Here is a 17,634-nt window from a genome sequence, read left to right on the forward strand (position 1 = left end):
CAACAAACCTCCTGAAGATCACCCTAGCTGAGGATTCCAAAGTACAGAGGATGACTGGCTGAGCCAACCCATTTCACAGGATTCTCAGACCAAGGGGCACTGCAGCCTGAGTTGATAGCTTTCTCCCCATAGCTGAAATCCTCTTGAAAATATTAGAGATAATGAATAAGGAAAAATGGACTTCACTGCCTCCTGCTCCCCAGTTCCTCACAGGCCAGTTCAGATCTGGTCTAGTCCTGGAGTGAAGGTGGGGTTGGGGGGGTCCTCACCTTTCTATCCTTGGTTTTGGGGAATCTGGGTTACTAAATCCAGATTTAGATCTGGAAGAGACCTTAGAGATCATGAGACTAGATGGAGAGCTGGGAGAGACTTTAAGAGTCAGACAGCCCAACCCCTTCATTTTTACAAATGAGGAAACTGAGGCTCAGATAGATTATCTGACTTGTCCATACTTGCAAGAATAGAAAGGAGTTAAAGCCAGGGCTCTTTCTGCCATACCAAATTGCTGGGGGCACCTTCCAAAGGACTTAAGTATAAAGTAAGTTGGGAACTCTCTTTATGGGTTTGGAACTGCTCTAGATCACCTTGGGTCTAAGCACCCATATGCTGGGGCTAAGTTGGGTTAGAGCCAGTAACAAGTCTGGGGCTGGAGGAAGGGAAGGGAGAAGCATCAGGGTAGATGGGATTTAGCAAAGGCCATAGAAGGGGGATGTTAGAGGTCATCCTGGCTGATGCTGTCTGACCCAGACTAAATGGTGACCTGCAAAATATCCAAATTCTGTACCTTGCTGTTCTACTAACCTGGAGACATAGAGCAGGCCAGACCTGGGAGTAGAAGATGCAGGATGTGGGGAAACAATCAATTTTTTAAAATGGCGTGGGGCTTTAGGAAGTTTATCTCCACAAGTCATCTTTTTACAGGGACTCCAATGTGGTCATCTTAGTTTTTGATGTCCAAATCACTTCCCCTTTCCTTAAGGAAATGGTATCTCTTAAGACAATCAACTGAAGGCTTTGAGTTTCTTAGTCTCAAAACCATTAGCAACAGCATCCTGATCCTCCCCCGCCAATGGGAATGATGGCCTGAATGTACAAAACGGGGTGGGGGGCAGAGACTGAAGTCCTCCTTGCTTGGGAACAAAGTCTTTGCCTTGTCCAAGAAATCCAACATGGAGGGTTCGGCAGTGAAGGATATGTGCCCAAGTGCCTACATGGCCAGTTGTGGTATATATGGGAAAGGGGAAAAGTGGGGTGGGTGGGAGAAGGAAGAAAAACTTGTGTTATCATGAGAATCAGAAAGACCAGCCCACGTTTCCTGATCCAGTCTGGAGAACAATATTAGAAGTGGGATGAATGAAATCAAAACAAGCAGACTGAGAGATTGGAGGGGAGTGAAATGATTTGGCCTGACTACTAGGGTCAGAGGGCACAGAGAGAGCAGATGTGATGCTCTGGCTCACACACAGAACAAAGTTTAAATTCAATAAATTGTATAATGAAGGAACAGGGGATTTGGAGTCATTGAATCAGCCTCAGAACTAGAAATGGCCTCCAGGTTCCAACTGGTACAAAATCAATAATCCCCTTTATGCCATCCCCCCCTGCCCCACCACAAATATTCAAGACTTGCTGAAGGCCTTTAGTCAATGGTACTGACATCCCCCCAAATAGTTCATTCTGCTTTTGGAGAGATCTGATTCAGAATGCCCTACAACTAAATCTGCTTCTTTGCAGCTTGTAGCTTGTAGGACTCAGGAGACTGGGGACCAAATCCTGTCTCTGCCATATTCTACTTATATAATCTTCCACAAGTTGTTTCCCTGTCTGGGCCTCAGTTTCGCTCTCTGTCAAATGAGAGAGCTGGCCCTGGGAGCCTCTAATGTTCTCTGTGTGAATTTTTCCTCAGTCTTTCCCAAGAGTCCTTGGGGGCAGTGGGAGGGTAGAAGAGCCCAGCAGAAGGGCGGGAGTACAATCAGGAAAGAACAGACTCACCTTCTCTCCTGGTTGGCCCTTGAGTCCCTGGGGTCAGTTACATCAGCCACATGTAAAACAGGGTGAAGAGGCGACAGAGGCAGGACACACAAGAAGAGAGGAAGGAGGATGGGGAGAAAAGAGAGAGAGACAAATCGAGGAATCATTATCAATGGCACACTGACCCCCATGGCATGCCCCAACCCCAGCCATGACAAAAGAAACAAGGCAGCTGCTGGGGAAGGCTGGGTTCTGTGTTCAAACAAGCACATGTCTATACGGAGAGGGGGAAGGTGCACTCCTCTGCCTGCCTGCTGGCCCTCCTATGGGAAAGAATGCTGGACTTAAGATCAGGAAATCTGGTTTCAAATCCTGACTCACTCAGGTGCTGCATGACCCTGGACAAGTAATTGTATCTCTCAGCCTTAGGTTCCTCATCTGTAATATGGGGATAATAATGCTTTCAAGGGGTGATCACAAGGAAGGAATTTAAAAATGCTTTAGAAATGGGAGCCATCAGTGTTGCTAATATTATCATTGTCTGAGGCAGCCTGGTATAGTGGTTAGAGAGTTGACTTTGCCAGGGAGACTCGGGTTCAAATTTTGCTATGTAATCTCTCAATGCTCTAGGCAACTCTAGAACAATAAGTTGAAGAGAAGGTGCTGACCTGCATTGGAAGAGGGAGTTCCCTCATCTGGGAATGCCTTACATTGATGAAATTACCAAGATTATCCCGGTCCCCCACTCAAGAAGTAGTGTGTGTGTGTGTGTAGAGGTCACATCTAGATCAGAAAAACTGGCCAGAAATGAAGAGTTTCCTGCCTGGGATGAGGAGCTCTGGTGGGAAGGAGAGTTCTCTTGGGACTCAGCTGTTATGGTCAAGTGGGCTGAGTGGGGAGCTCAGGCATCCTACCAGGCCAATGCTTTGGCAGCCAGACAAGCCATGGATGGACTTGAGAAGCAGGATGGGAAGGCAGCAGGGGACAATGAACGGCCAATCAACTACTATCTGGTCAGATGGAATTTTGGGGCCAAGCAGGCAGGACAGGGATGGGCAGGCTGATCTAAGACCCCTCAGTTGACAAAGAGACTAAACAACCATAATTCACTCTCCTCCTAGCCAGGGAGGGTTAATGTCATTATCTAATGTACCTCATGGTGATTGCAGGAGAGCAGAGAAAGCTCTGCATGTGGAGTGAGGAGTTCTGGGTTCAAACTTTGGCTCCACCACTTACTGACTGTGACCTGGGCTCTGTCCCTTCCCTTCTTTGATCCTCGGTCCTCTTGGCTCTACAGTGATGAGGCTGGATTACTGTTGAGATCCTCCAAGGTCCCTTCCATCTCTAGCTCACCTAACCCTATAGCACTGGATCTACACCATCACTGGATGATGAATGCCCACCTTCCAGGCAGGCAGCTTCATGGAGTAATCTTTACATTCAGGAAACAGGATGCACTGGATAGACTGAAAACAAGCTTTAAGGAGGAGGAGGAGATAAAGAAATGTCCACCTTGTATAATACTCAGTCCCCACAGGGGGAGATGTAATGAGTTAGAAGGATTAGTCTTTTCCTAATTCATCTAGTCTTAGGTCCATAATTATCACAGCTCCCATTTACACAGTGTTTTCAGATCGGCAAAGTCAACACTTGAAGTCATACATCACCCCCTCTGATCCTCATAACAACCCTGTGCATCTTACAAATGAAGAAAATGAGGCTCAGACAGGGTGATCTGATGATTTTTGGTCATATAGATGGAAACTCAACCACTGGTCTTCCAGACTCTGAGTTCAGCCCTCTCTCTGTTACAATGTGCTGAGCTTTGTCTTAGGGGAATCCATTTCTGACTATTTCAAGTCTCAGTTTCTATATCTCTATTAAAGAAGGACTAGCTACATGGTCTCTAAGGCCCCTTCTGGCTCTTCAGTCCCTATAACCACATGGCTTTCTCCAGTGGAACCAGCCAGTTGTGTTCTTAGTGCAGAGCAGTTCCTGCCCCCAGCGTTGACGAACCAGAGGGGAAATGCCTTCTCTGCTTTCCTTGGCAAAAGGTAGTGTCGGGGCTTGAGGTAAGAGAGGGGGAAGAGGAAGTAGGATGGTTTGGCTAATGTTTCCATTAGAGAAATAAGGAAGTGGGTTTGTTTGTGCAGGGATTCTATTAGACCCATCTGCTGATTGGTAGGATGGCTTTGGGCCCTCCTGAAAATAAAATAAAAGAGAGAAGGGGATAACATCTGCTCCTTACTTTAAGCATTGTCTACAGCACAGGCTGGCCAGATGTGATGCTGTGATGATGATGACGATGATAATAATAATAATAATAGCAGATCGATTCCTATAGTTTCTTAGGATTCACAAAACACTTTTGTGAAGGAAGAAAAGTCTCATGCTGGTTACTAGATGTGTGACCCTGGCCAAGTGATTCAGCCTCAGTTTTCTCATTTGTAAAATTAGATTAGATTCAATAGCCACAAAGGTCCCCTACAGATCTAAATCTGGATCCACAAACCCTGTTTTACAAAAAAGGGAAATTGAGGCTTAGCGGGATCCAGGGACTGGTCTAAGGTTATGTATGTAGTGGACATCAGAGTTGTGCCCTCTGATCCCAAATCCAACGAGCTTTCCCCTACACCCCATTCTCTCTTCTGCTCTGCTTCCCCTAGGAATTAGGTTTGGGTCCCATCCCTGGCAGTGATAGGGAGGAAAGGAGAAGTTTCCATTTTTTCCCAGTATATTTCAATTTCAAATTTAGAGTTCTTGGAGTAGTGTAGAGCCAGGGAGGACACATCACTGAGCTCATGGAAATCACAGGACTCTGTGCTATCCCAGAATCCTAGAAACTCAAAACTGGAAGGGACAGCTAGTCCCACTCAGACCTGACATGACTGACTAGCAGTGTGTAAGCTCCTTGAGGGAAGGAGCTGTTTCATTTTTCACTTAGGAGAGAGGCAGAAATGACTTGGTGCACAATGATCTGGCCTCTGATTTAGGAAGACCCAGGATCAAATCCTGCCTATGAGAGATACTGTGAGGGACCAGGAAGAGAAATCTTAGCCATCAATGCCCCAGTCACCTCTATAGGACTAGAAGCCGGGATACTTTGACCCATTGGCATTGGATTGGTTGAACAAATTTCTTTACCAGGAGCTTCCTGTGCCAGTGAAACAATATACCTAGAATTTTCCAACCCTATTTAAAGCTAAATTAAAATATATCGCACATAGCAGGTGCCTAGAGTTTTTTTTAATTGAAAACATAATTTTCTTTATAATAAGTATTAGTACTTGGTCCCCTGGCCTCTACTTGAAGCTTATTGCACTCATCCCCTCCAGGCTGCTATAATCATCTCAGTAGCTGTTTCTAGTCTGGGAGGAGGGGATCACAGGGGAAGATGTTGGTGATGTGGGACTGGCTCTGTTCCAGTGATAGTGTGGGTGTGGGATAAAGGTTGGGTGTGAATGGATGGATCAGGGAAGATCATAAATCAAAAAGGACAGAGCTGGGAGCTGGTGGGGGTGAAATTATCCATGGAAGTGTAGTGGGTAGCCATGATGGAGAGCTGGCAGGACATTAGGAAATCATCACCTGTCACTGGAAGGGGCTGAGGGCACAAGATGGGGCTAGTCTATGACCCGTGCTCCTACCCTAGGCTCTTCCTATGTGACACTCAGAGATGAGAGACTGCACTGTGTGTCCTAATGACTTGGTCCTCCTCCCCATGGAGAAGAGCTACCTAACTGGAAGCAAGAGAACTTTTGGAAACTCTCAGGACAGATAGCAGAGAAGCAGATGGGATATAGCAGAGAGAGCCCTGGGCTTGGCACCCAAAGATCTGACTTTGTACTCTGGCTCTGCCACTTATAAACTGTTGGGTGCAAGTCAGTTAGTACCTCAGAAGCTCAGTTTTTTCATCTGTCAAATGGGATAATAATTCTTGTGCTCCTAGAATCCCTGACTACCATAGGATCTGATGAGTTAATGCATGCACTATACTTTGTAAACCCAAATGCGCAAATAGAAATGTAAGTTCTAACTGTTATTATTATTTTCCATTTGGGGTTTTCATCCCAACATGTTACACATCTCAGCCTTTTTACAGATTTTCTGAGGACTGAGGGATGAATTTTGGGTCTGATGTGACTGGCTGGTTGGAGTCTATCTCTCTTTGCAGAACCACTGGGTTCCCAAAAGGTTAGCTGTCAAGACTGTTTTTGTAAAGTAAAGCTTATTTTTCTTCAGATGGACATTGACCTTGGGCAAAGGGATGGGGAAGGTGGGTGTATATGTTCTTTTTGACTTCTGCTCTCCTTTCCCAGGGCTGATAACAGCTCCAGGCGGACCCACGGGAGATCTAAATATCAGTCATTGACCTTGAGTGAAAGAACTGGGGATGGGGGGGATTTTTCATATATGGTCCAAGAAGAATTCTATTTATATGAGTCTTTGAGGGAATGTTATCTTGAACCTGTTTCTGACTTTTGAATTATATTATGGAAGGTTTCTGCATAGCGGCGACAGTCACATAATGGGAGATACTCATGTGAAGGGACTTTCTGAGAAGTCCTAACGAGGACTCTGTCAATGGGATCTCTGACACCATCCTTCCCTAGACACAAGAGGCTCTAGATTCACCCACTGCCACACTCAGACAGTCTAGATGGCAGGACCAAGACCAAAGAAGCAAGCATGTGGCCACACAAGGTGGAAAGATGCAGATTTTAACTCACCACTCGTCCCGGGATCCCAAGGGCGCCTTTGTCTCCCTGAGGAGCAAGGCAAAAGAAATCAGATGGAGGTGGGTGGGGTTTGGGGGAGGAGCTGGAGTCAGATTTCAGTCAAGGGAATTAAGTCACAGTGGCATGGCTTACATGACTAGCCACATATGCCTTGCCTAATGACAAATTGGAATGTGGGCATCTTCCCATGTGGGTGCCCATGGGTACATATACAAAATACTCACGTGTTTGGAATATAAAACACATCATCAGGCAGGCATAGTGTGATGGAGCCCCCCAGTAATTAGCGCCTTCTGCAACTTTGTATTTTAATTTCATTTGTTTGTATTTAAATATCATGCAGTGAGGTTCTGATTAGTGTGGCTAATGGATCCCCTGAAGGGGTAGCATGTGTTCAAATTCAAACTATTTGAAGTTATCCTTACATGAAATATGCTAATTGGTTTTAGCCTAATAGAAATATTTAGTGTGAATTCGATTAATGTCACCATTTCAAAGGGTTCATTATTCACACTAATCAGGAACCAACTGTTTAAGTATAAATACTATATTTATGATAAATTCTTATTTACATTGCATATACATATATAATACTTTGCATTTATTTTATCTATATTTTTAATTTTCTAATCCATGGACCTGTCATTTCCTCCCAGTAGAATATAAGCTCCTTGAGGGTGGGGTCTATTTTTTTTTTTTATATTTATATCCCCACCATCTAGTACAGTGCTTGGAACATAGTAGGTGCTTAATAAAGGCTTGCTGAATGAATGATGGAAAGAAATTAGGAGTCCGGTGACCAAGATGCTAGTCTTGGATCCCCCATTAATGAGCTGTGTGAATTTTGGCCAGTTATTTTAACCTCTCTGTGCCTCAGTTTCCTCTTTTGTAAAAACAAGAAGGTTGGAATAGCTGATAGAAGGTCCCTTCCAATTCCAGACGATAACATCAACCACAAAAATAATCATTCCTGTTCCGATAGCATTTTCTTATTTACAAAGTACTTTCCCTTCCACAGTCTTATGAGATTAAATAATACAGATATTATCAAAGGGAATGGAAGTGCTTGGAAGGGCAGGAGCTGTTTGGCTTTTTCTTTGTATCTCCAGTGCCCAGCCCAGTCCCTGACACATGCTTAGGGAGTGTTTCTGGAACTGAGTTCAACTGAATCTTTTTTACAGAGAACTGTAGCTCAGAGACTTCTAGTGACTTGTCCACACTCACAGAACTGAGAACCACCCAAGTCCAGCTGTCCTTCCACCACCCCATTTTATGCCCATAAAGACCTTCATCCCATTGACCTAACAGCTCTGAGTGACATTTGTTGAGGAGGTCTACTGTACTCATTTTACAGAGAATGCACACTACAGGAAAGCAACCAACCCAAGTTAGACTCCTCTTGGCAAAGCCGGAGAATAGAACCCAAGCCTTCTACCTCTGGTTTGGTCTTGCCGTTGGCAATGAGCTGAGGAGATGAAAGCCTGCCCATTTCCCCCGACTCCTGCCCTTAGAAAAGACAGGAAAGTCAGAGCCAAGTCACAAGGTACAGCTGTTCTGGGAAAACGACTTTGTTTGGTAGTCAGGGGTTACATCTTCCCACTCTGGAAATCTCCTTATAGAGAGTTTGCCGCTCCTCTTAGAAAAAAAATATATTTTTGCCATCACACAAATGCAGACCTTGTAAATTCTGGGTGGAGAACTGAAATTCACTGCTGGCCAGGAAAAATGGAAATCATTTGAACGTAGAAAACAAGATGGTATCTGACCAAGCGTGTCTGGTGGAGGAATTGCTGGGTTCTTGGCCCAGTTGGAAAATCAGTGAGTCGTGGGTAGTCCTGGGACCTGCTCTCAGAGTCTGCTCCCCTTACAGAGGTTAGGCATGACCTGAAAAGCAGAAGGACCAAAGGGGAGGATCACTGCTATCATGAGATGTCTAGTCAAAATGGTGACGGGGAGTAACTAGGAACAAACTCACCCACTGGGATCTTGTGTATGTTACTGGTGTTAAGATTCATCATTTGCTTTCAGTAAAACACTCTACCTTCTTTAAAGTCGAGTGCCCATGAGGAAATGATTTCTAAATGGTGTTTGGATAACTCCACGGAAGCAGAGATTCTTTTGTTTTGCTCATTGTATCCCCAGCACCCGGCATGCAGCCTGGTACACAGCAGACACTTAATAAGAGCTCTTTGACTGATGAAGTTATCATCAGTCACCATCAGCTAGTCCAATCTTCTAGATTTTACAAATGGGGAAACCAAGGCCCACAGTAGGGAAATGTAAAGTCCAGTGCCACACAGTGAATTAGTATAGCACAACTCAGGTTTAGAACCATTTTCTCCTGGTCAGTCTCTTGACTTTTGACTGTAGCATGCCTATCATAGTGCCAGACACACAGCATGATCAATAAATACTGGCTGAATTGATCGAATTTCTCACAGCAGGGGATCCAGAATCAGTCAGTGAGATTGTGGAATAAGTGCTAGATTTAGACTCAGAGGCTTACTGATTCATAGACTTATTGTTCAGTCATGGCCTACTTTATGTGACCACATTTGGGATTTTCTTGGCAAAGACAATGGAGTGGTTTGCCATTTACTTCTCTGACTCATTTTACAGATGAAGAAACTGAGGTAGACCAGGTTAAGATCTGAACTCAGGTCTTCCTGACTCCAGGCCCACCATATCTATACGCTGTGTCATGTCACTGCCTCAGGGGATCTGGGTTCAAATTCTTGCCCTTCCTGTGTGACCTCAGGCAAGTATTAACTTCTATGTGCCTCAGTTCCTTCATTTATCAAATGAGGGGTTTGGACCAGATGACTTTAATATCTCTTCAAGGTCTGAATCTGTGACCCTAAGATTATCTGAAATCTACCTACATCATCTTTCTTGGAGGTTCACCCCTCACAACAAAAGTATAATCAGAGCCACAATTCATGAGTTGGTTAACTGTTTTTCCTTTCTGGATATGCTCAAAGTTGTCTTTTTTTGCCATAAGTTGCACACAGTCAAGCATATGGCTTTTGAATGACATTTCATGATGTGTATATTGGTGTGTGTGTATATATATATATTATATATACACGTGTGTGTTTTAAATTAATGTTATTTGCAGTCTTAGTCATAAAATGCATGGGTTAGGATTAGGTACGGATTGGTGCAGAGGTTGGAAACTATGCATAGTAGCCTCTGCTCCATGAATTTTACCCTAAATGTTTTTTAAAGGTGGACTTTGGAGCGAAAAAAGAGGCTGCCCCTGAGGGTTTTATGCATATAACCCCTGCCTACCTTCCTCCTTGTATTTCATGGAGCTGATCCACCAATCTTCCCAGCCTTCCCTGCTAGTTGTAATGTTTCTAGCACTACAGCGCCAAATATGGTCCCAAATGCCTTTCATTATAAAGGCAGCTGGTTCAGGTTTTTTTTCTTTTTTAATTTCTTTTTTTTTTCTTTTTTAATTTCAATAATTGTAATGGCCACTCGCTTTTAAAGGACTACAGTCCTTTACAGTCCTATTACTTTTTGAAAAGTGAAGACTAGGGGTGAGAGGAAATGATGTAATGCTTGTGAGAATCAGAATCTTTCTGCCTCAGATTTGGAGAGCCTAAACTCGGAGGTAAGAGTAGGAATTTTGTACCTAGGGCAGGAACAAAGGCTGGTGTGGGGTGGGATTCAGACTGAGGACCAAGGATGTGGACACTGAGGGAAGGAAATGCTCCAGGAGGAGGCAGTTTCATAAGGTAGGGCCATGAAAGGAATTCACCAGGGAGAAGAATTCATCTAGAGTGTCCCTCTCGGGAAGGGGGAAGAAGAGTGACATAGGACCAGGTCAGGATCAGTGCCTTATAAATATTGGCACCCTGTGACAAAGCCTTGAACATTCTACTCTACCTATAGCTCTCCCTAAATCTAATACTGTTTTAGATAGGGAAGATGGTTGTCAGCTCTCTGATATCTGAAAGGATTATAATGTGTTCCTTCCCTCAGCCCTCTGGTAGACTGTGGGCTTTAGAATATTGGGTTGATTCCCCTAATCCTGAAGGTTATGAAGTCTGAGGCTCTGGGTTCAAATCCTTATTCTGACATTTACTCCCTGTGTGACCTTAGGCAAGTCACAGCCTCCTTGAGCCTCAGTCATGAGAGGCTTGGACTAGCTGGCCTCTGAGTTCTCCTCCAGCTCCTGTCTATGATCCATCTTGATTTCCCAAACTCATCTTTGTGCTTGCCCTCATCCCCTGGGACTCCCAAGAGCAATGGCCTTAGAAGACACTTGTTCCACCTTTAATAGCTTCCCACTGCCCACCAAATGAAAAGACAACCTGACAAGGTAAGTGATCATCCCTAATCTCTAACTTGAGCTAGTCACTCATCTCTGGCTGGACCGTTGGATACTTGAACCAGATATTCCATAGATGTCTCAAACTCCTCACATTCATTAATTATCTTTGTCCCCCATTCTCAACCTCCTTATTACTGTCTAGGGCACTACCATACTCCCAGCTCTCCCAGACACTCCACTGTGGCACCCTCAACTCTCCACTCTCCCTACACATATTCAATCCCTTGTCTATCTTGTCTCTACCTTCTGGATACCTGGTGATGAAATCTTTGGTCATCGCAAACCAAGGATCAAGGTAAAATGCAAATCAGTGGCAGCCCTGTAGAGTGGGAACCCTATTCCATGTCTGTGTTTATGGGGGCAAAATGGTGGGAAAGGAGGCAGCAGGTGCAGAGAGTCAATTACGTGGTTTTGGGGACATCTAAAACAATAACTTAGCTGTTGGTTTAACATTCAGATCTTTGATTAAGTTGTTGATTAAGTGTTCAGACCTGGCCCTTGGGAATTTCTAACTCCAGAATCCTTTTCTAGGGGGCACCAAAAGAAAGGCTAGGGGGAATTAACACCTCTTCCTCTTGAATTCTGGGCCCAGTTCACTGTTCCTTAGATTCACCTCAAGTCAACACACATTTACTAAGCATCTACTAAGTACTAGGAAATGTCACAGGCCCTGCCTTCAAGGAGCTTCAAGTCTTTTGGGGAGAATCAACAGGTATGCAGGTAAATATATATAAATTATACATATAAATTGCAAATAAAATATATAACATTTCTATATTATGGTATAATATTTAATATATGAATATGCATAATTATGTATTAGTTACTTAGTAAACTAATTAGTAGGGGTGGGGAGAATCTTGATAATTAGGTGTGTGTGGAAGGAGAGGGGGAGTCAGGGAAGGCCTTGTAAAGAAGCAAGTACCTGAGCTACACTTTAAAGGAAGTTGAGGATTTTCAAAGCTGATCATCCTCAGACCATCGGATATGTATCTCTATGCAATGTATTGGTCAATTACCAAAAGGAAGGCTTGTAGTAACTGGAACCATCTCTGTTGTCTCTACTTTTCTATTTGTATGAAAGGTCAATAGATGTTACCAGAGGATGTGGGTTAAGGACTGTGATCATGGGTGAAGGATGGATTTGCTGAGGCCAGGTTGAGAGTAACCTTGGACAAGTCATTTAAATTTCCTATGCCTCAGTTTCCTTATCTGTAAAATGAGAGGGGGTGTTAGGCTATGTCCTTCAAGTTTCCAAGCAACCACCAGAAGGTCAAAAATGCTCTAACTCCAGGGGCCAGGATCCAATTAGCTTTGGACCACAAGCCTCAGCGATCAGGATTTGGTCAATGAGAAGGGGATACAGAAAGGACTTTCTTATTTGGTAGGTTGTAAAGGATGTTCCCACTTGCCCCCAGGGACAAGATGACCAACCAAATAAAGGCATGGAGAGTGGAGTATTGAAAGATTATAGGTATGATCTAGTAACCTTAGTAACTAAAGAGAAAAAAATGAGGGAGGAAAATGAAGGAAAAGAGAGAGGTCAAGAAAAGAGAAATGAAAACTATTTACCGGAAGTCCAGGTCTTCCTGCAGGACCCTGGAAAAAAAGGACAACAAAAGAGAGAAAAAGAGCTCATTAAACCTAATGCCAGGGAAATGGAGCACACAATCCTGCATCTCATAAGGACAGAGGGGGCAGCATGGCATAATAGGAAGCATCATAGATGAAGACCTGGATAGTGCTGGCTTGGACACTTGCTGGCTGTGCTTTGTTGGACAAATCACTCACCGTCTCTGAGCTTTGGTTTCCTCATTTGTCAAATGGAAAGAATGTACTTACCTCTTAGAGTGGTTGGGGGGCTTAAGTGAGAAGCACTGGGAGGGCCATGTTAATGCCACTGACTGTTACTAAGCCGAGACACAATCAGAGTCTTGTTATCCCTGCTCCCCCAAAGCTTCCACCCTGAAAAAGGAATTTGAAGGGTATGAAACCTCCTCCCCTTCCTTCTCCCAGATCTGTCCCTCTGTAGATGGGGCTGAGATGGTAATCACTGTCTTGGGGCACAGATCTTGAGCAGGAATGGACTATAGAGGACATTGGGTTTAGCATCCTCATTTTATAAAGGAGGAAACTGAGACCAAAGTGGAGAAGTGACTTGTTGATTTCACGTAGTCAATAAGTGTCAGCATCAGATTTTGAACCTGGGTCTTCTAGAACTCCAATTCCAGTGTTCTTGAGGACCCCCCAGCTACAAGTGCCTTTGCCCTACCATCCTGTCATTTTAATTCTTATGCTCCCTGGACCTACTTCATTATGTATTATTCCTGCACACAGCCTTGACCTGGGAGGATGCACAGATGACATTTCTAAAGAGTGGCATCAGGGAGGGGTCTTTGTGGGGCAGACAATAAGGAGCCCAGATCTGGCTGCTGTTTCTACCCTCCCTGCAAATCAGGCATCTGCTGTCCTCCAAGGCTAAAGAGTAAACTCTAGATCTGAGGCAGTTCTACCCCACCCTGGGACTGACCTCATAGAGCCTTAGAGCCAGCGTCACTCAGCCTCCATAGGAGTACCACCTAATATGTCAGGGGACTACTCAAGGACTCTCTTGAAAGAGACCTCAGAAGTTAGCTAGTAGAAAAAGTGCTGGATTTGGGGGCTAAAAGTCTGAATTAGCATCTGTGTAATCTTGGGTAAATCCCTTTACCTCTGAGTCTTTGTTTGTCTTTCTGTAAAATGAGGAGGTTAAGCCAAATCATCTCTAAGATCTCTTTCAGTTTTAAATCCAATGATCCTAGCTCATTCTCCCTTCCCATGCACGATTCCTGTTCCCTCTCCTCTTGGGCACAGCTCCCAACAATCTCTGTGTGAGCTCTCCAGTAAATGTAAGCCCTTCCTGACCTTGTACAATCTGTCCCACTGTGGCAGCATGCTGAGTTTCTTCAGAAAGCATCGGGATCTAACAAATCATGGAAACCAAGGGCAACAAACTCCCAGGAAGGTGAGATCTGGGTGAGACACTGTCCAGTCTTTGGTTATGTCAGGGGAAAAAAGAGGATGGGGAGAGGGCTTCTGAAAAGGCTTGTTTTCAGCAGGTGGTCCTTCAAAGTTCCCTTACTGCCAAGTTTATTTTGGAAGACTGATGATAGGAATTTTATCTGACATCCAAAGCATGCCATTATAAATCATGCCTTTTCATTTCAAGGGATGAAATGACTCTCCAATCCCGACGTGATTTATCCATCAAGGGGACAGAACAGATTTCTCAGTATGGGATCAATTTACCACTCAGAGTAACAGATGGAATATTAAATAAAGACCTTATTAAAATCATGAAAGGCTTTCTCCCAGGTATAAATTTAGAGGCAAAACAAATATTGGAATGCCTTCTCTTGAGCACTAGAGACCTCTGACTCTTGTTGGTTTCAATAACCTCAGGGGTGAACCAATTTCAAAGAATGTCATTCTTCCCATCTCAGTAAAAATCTGACGCACCCACCATGTGTTCAGTCTTTTAAGTTACTTTACATAGTCCCCCGAATGGTCTTTGGGCCTTTTGTTGGCTTTTCAAAACACTATCCCTCAAGGAAAGATCACTACTGTATTGATGGGGATCAATTTACTCCTTTGAGAGACTCTTCTTCACCTCTTATGTTCTTTCTTTTGGCAAGACTTTTCCCTCCCCCACCAGGGACCTGATAGAAAGGTCTGAGAATGAAGAGAGGCATTCTGGCTCGAATTTATTGCTCCTTCTGCAGCTTAACTTGCCGACATTGCTTTCTCTATCCCCTTCCCCCCTATCTCTTTTCGAAATATGGCCCAAGCCAGTTGGCCCAAATAGAAGCTGCCCACATAAATTCTCTTGGAAAACAACACTTGCCCAATGTGATTCACATTTTCACTAAGTGAGTGGGCAGGGATATGTTCCATGGAACTGCACACTGGGAAGAGATGTCTCCTTTCTTATTGATTATTACGCCCTTCTTCCTACAGTTGCCTCCTTTGAGGACAAAGAGAGTGTCTTATTACTGACACAAGCTAGTCTTTTGGATTTCAGTGTAGAGCCTGCTTTGTCAGGAAGGAGAGAGATGTCTTGGGCTCTGATGTTTCCGAGCCTGGCAAAAAAAACAAAATGGTGGTCTCTTTCCCTTTCTGTCACTCAGGTAAAGGCTCCAGAGGAAGTCAAGAGAAAAGCCCATTCTGAATGGGAGGTTCTGAGTCTAAGAGAGGGTAAATTAGTTGGAGAGACACTTCACTCCTCTTTCTTCCCCACCCCAGGACCCTGTTACCGTCAGAGGGAACAGCACATTCAAGTTTGTGGGATTTCAGCCATGACCTCAGTACTTACGGGAGGTCCTGAAACAAAAGAAGAGAAAGCATTGGTCAGTGGGTCTGCTTGTGAGATCATCAAAAACCCAGATGAATTTTAGAAATCACATGTGCCTTTTACACTTAGGGAAATGGGAATATTGCTTAACTCATCATCAGAAGACCTGGGTTTGAATCTTGAGCCAGAAGATAAGTAATTATCTGACCATGAATGAATCACATCATCTCCTTTACATCAAACCCTCTCTTCTTTCTCCAAGCCTCCTCCACCATCTCCTTGCTCTTTCTAGAGACCATTTTCTGTGAGCTTCCTCTTTTCTCCTTCATCAGTTAGTCAATTAGCATTTATCACATCTAGGAACTGTGCTAAATGCTAGAGCTACAAAGAAAGGTAAAAGACATTCCTTGGCCTCAAGGAGCTCACTATCTAATGAGGGAGACAACATACACAAAAATGTGTGTATATACACATGTACACAGACATTTATGTACATATATGTACATGTATAGAGATACACACATACATATATATGTGCTATATGTATATAAATCAGTTATATATAGGCCATCCCTCTACACGCATTCTCGATCCCATTCTCTTTTCTTTAGAAGACCCCTCCCACAATAATCCCCTATTCAGATGACTCCCAAATATCCTGCCCTAGTCTCTTTCCCAAATTCTAATCCCACATCACCAATTTCCCATTGGCCACACCAAACTGAGTGTCCTATAAGTGTTTCAACGTCAGCATGTCTAAAACAGAAATCTTCCTCTCATTCTCCGCCATGAACTTCCCTATTTCTGGCAAGGAACCCACTGACTGTCCACTCACCCAGGTTGCCAAATATTGTCATTTCTATCTCACCACATTTTCCTTATTTGTTCTTTTCTCTGTTCCCATTAGCCTGGACTATTGGAGTAACCTTCTAATTGACCTGCCTCCCTCAAGCCTCTTCCCTCTCTAATCCATTTTACATCTTGCGGCCAAAGAGATGTTCCTGAATTATAGCTGTGACCTTGTTACTCTCTTACTCAATAAATGTCATGTAGGACAAATATAAGCGTCTCTGTTTAGGTTTTAAAGCTATCCGTAAGCTGGCCCCATCCTGCATTTCTAACTTTATTTTACATTATTCCTCATCTCAGCCTCTTGCTGTTCCTTACATATGACACACCATCTCCCCTCCCTGCACTTCAGTATAGGCTCTCTTCCATACTTGGAATGCCCTCCCTTCTCACTTCTACCTCTTAAGAAGCCCTTGTTTCCTTCAAAATTCTGCTTTGGCAACACCTTTCCCATCTTGTTCCTCCCTGTCCTACCCCTGAAGCTACTAGTGAGCTCTTCCTCAACCCCCCTCCCAATTTTACCTCACATTTAATATTTTATACTTTGTACATGTTGTTTTTCCCAATGGAATGTAAGCTTCTTGAGGGCAAGGACAGTTTCACTTCTGTCTTTGTAGCCCCAAAATGTAGTGCAGCAGCGCTTGGTAGGTGGTTAATAAATGCCTGTTGATTTTATTTAGTGGAAGCCCTCTTGTCTGGTTGAAGTCTCTGAGTATTAGGGTCCTCATCTGCTACATGGTGGCTATCATTTCATCCTATATACATAAGGTATGATTATTCTAAGTATTGTTAAGGAACTTTCCAAGTAGTCATAAGTTGAGGAAACTCTAAATAGCCTGCACTGTTGATAATGGGTAGCTAGGTAGGATGGAGATGTCCAGCTGGGCCGTTGGCCATGCTGACCTGGATTTCAGGAAATAGACAGCTTCCAAAAGAAGATAATCAAACATGGGGAAATTGATGTAGACCCTAAGAAATAAAGAGCTGAGAATTTAGGACAGAGCCCTTGGGTGTGCTAAAGTTAGAGAGCATAACATGAGTAATGATTTAGCAGAGGAAACTTTGAAAGAGTGGTCAGAAAAGTGGAAGGAAAACCAAGAGGAAGCAGCATCATGGAAGCCAAGGGATGTGTGGGAGCCAGGAGAAGGAGGTGCCAACAGACTCCCATGCTGCAGATAGGTCAGACAGGATCGAGAGAGGGCCTATGGATAGTGGCTCCATCATCTGCAATCTGGGTGACCTTGGGCAAATCAGTTCCTCTCTTTCTGGGTCTCAGTGTCCTCATCTATAAAATGGGCAGGAGGTGGTAGTGGGGCTGGATTATACCACATGATCTTAAAGGTCCCTTCAAGCTCTGACATTCTGGCTTTCCTTCCTTCCTTCCTTCCTTCCTTCCTTCCTTC

At 44.0% G+C, this 17,634-nt stretch overlaps 1 protein-coding gene across 18 annotated transcripts in view; it reads right to left on the reverse strand.

Annotated features, from left to right (window-relative positions):
• The window catches only part of COL13A1 (collagen type XIII alpha 1 chain), a 225,864-nt gene that overhangs the window by 131,399 nt on the left and 76,831 nt on the right, over positions 1–17,634 (reverse strand). For 16 of the 18 annotated variants that reach the window (XM_072628741.1, XM_072628735.1, XM_072628736.1 and 13 more), the window contains exons 3-6: positions 15,404–15,411; positions 12,625–12,651; positions 6,702–6,737; positions 1,993–2,019 (exon numbers count right to left, since the gene is read on the reverse strand). In XM_072628741.1, the coding sequence (XP_072484842.1) occupies positions 1,993–2,019; positions 6,702–6,737; positions 12,625–12,651; positions 15,404–15,411 (98 nt within the window). The remainder of the gene's footprint in view (positions 1–1,992; positions 2,020–6,701; positions 6,738–12,624; positions 12,652–15,403; positions 15,412–17,634) is intronic. The other 2 variants (XM_072628734.1, XM_072628730.1) reach the window with 2 other exon arrangements.

Source organism: Notamacropus eugenii, chromosome 1, assembly GCF_028372415.1.
Source record: "Notamacropus eugenii isolate mMacEug1 chromosome 1, mMacEug1.pri_v2, whole genome shotgun sequence".
Taxonomy (NCBI): Eukaryota; Metazoa; Chordata; class Mammalia; order Diprotodontia; family Macropodidae; genus Notamacropus; species Notamacropus eugenii.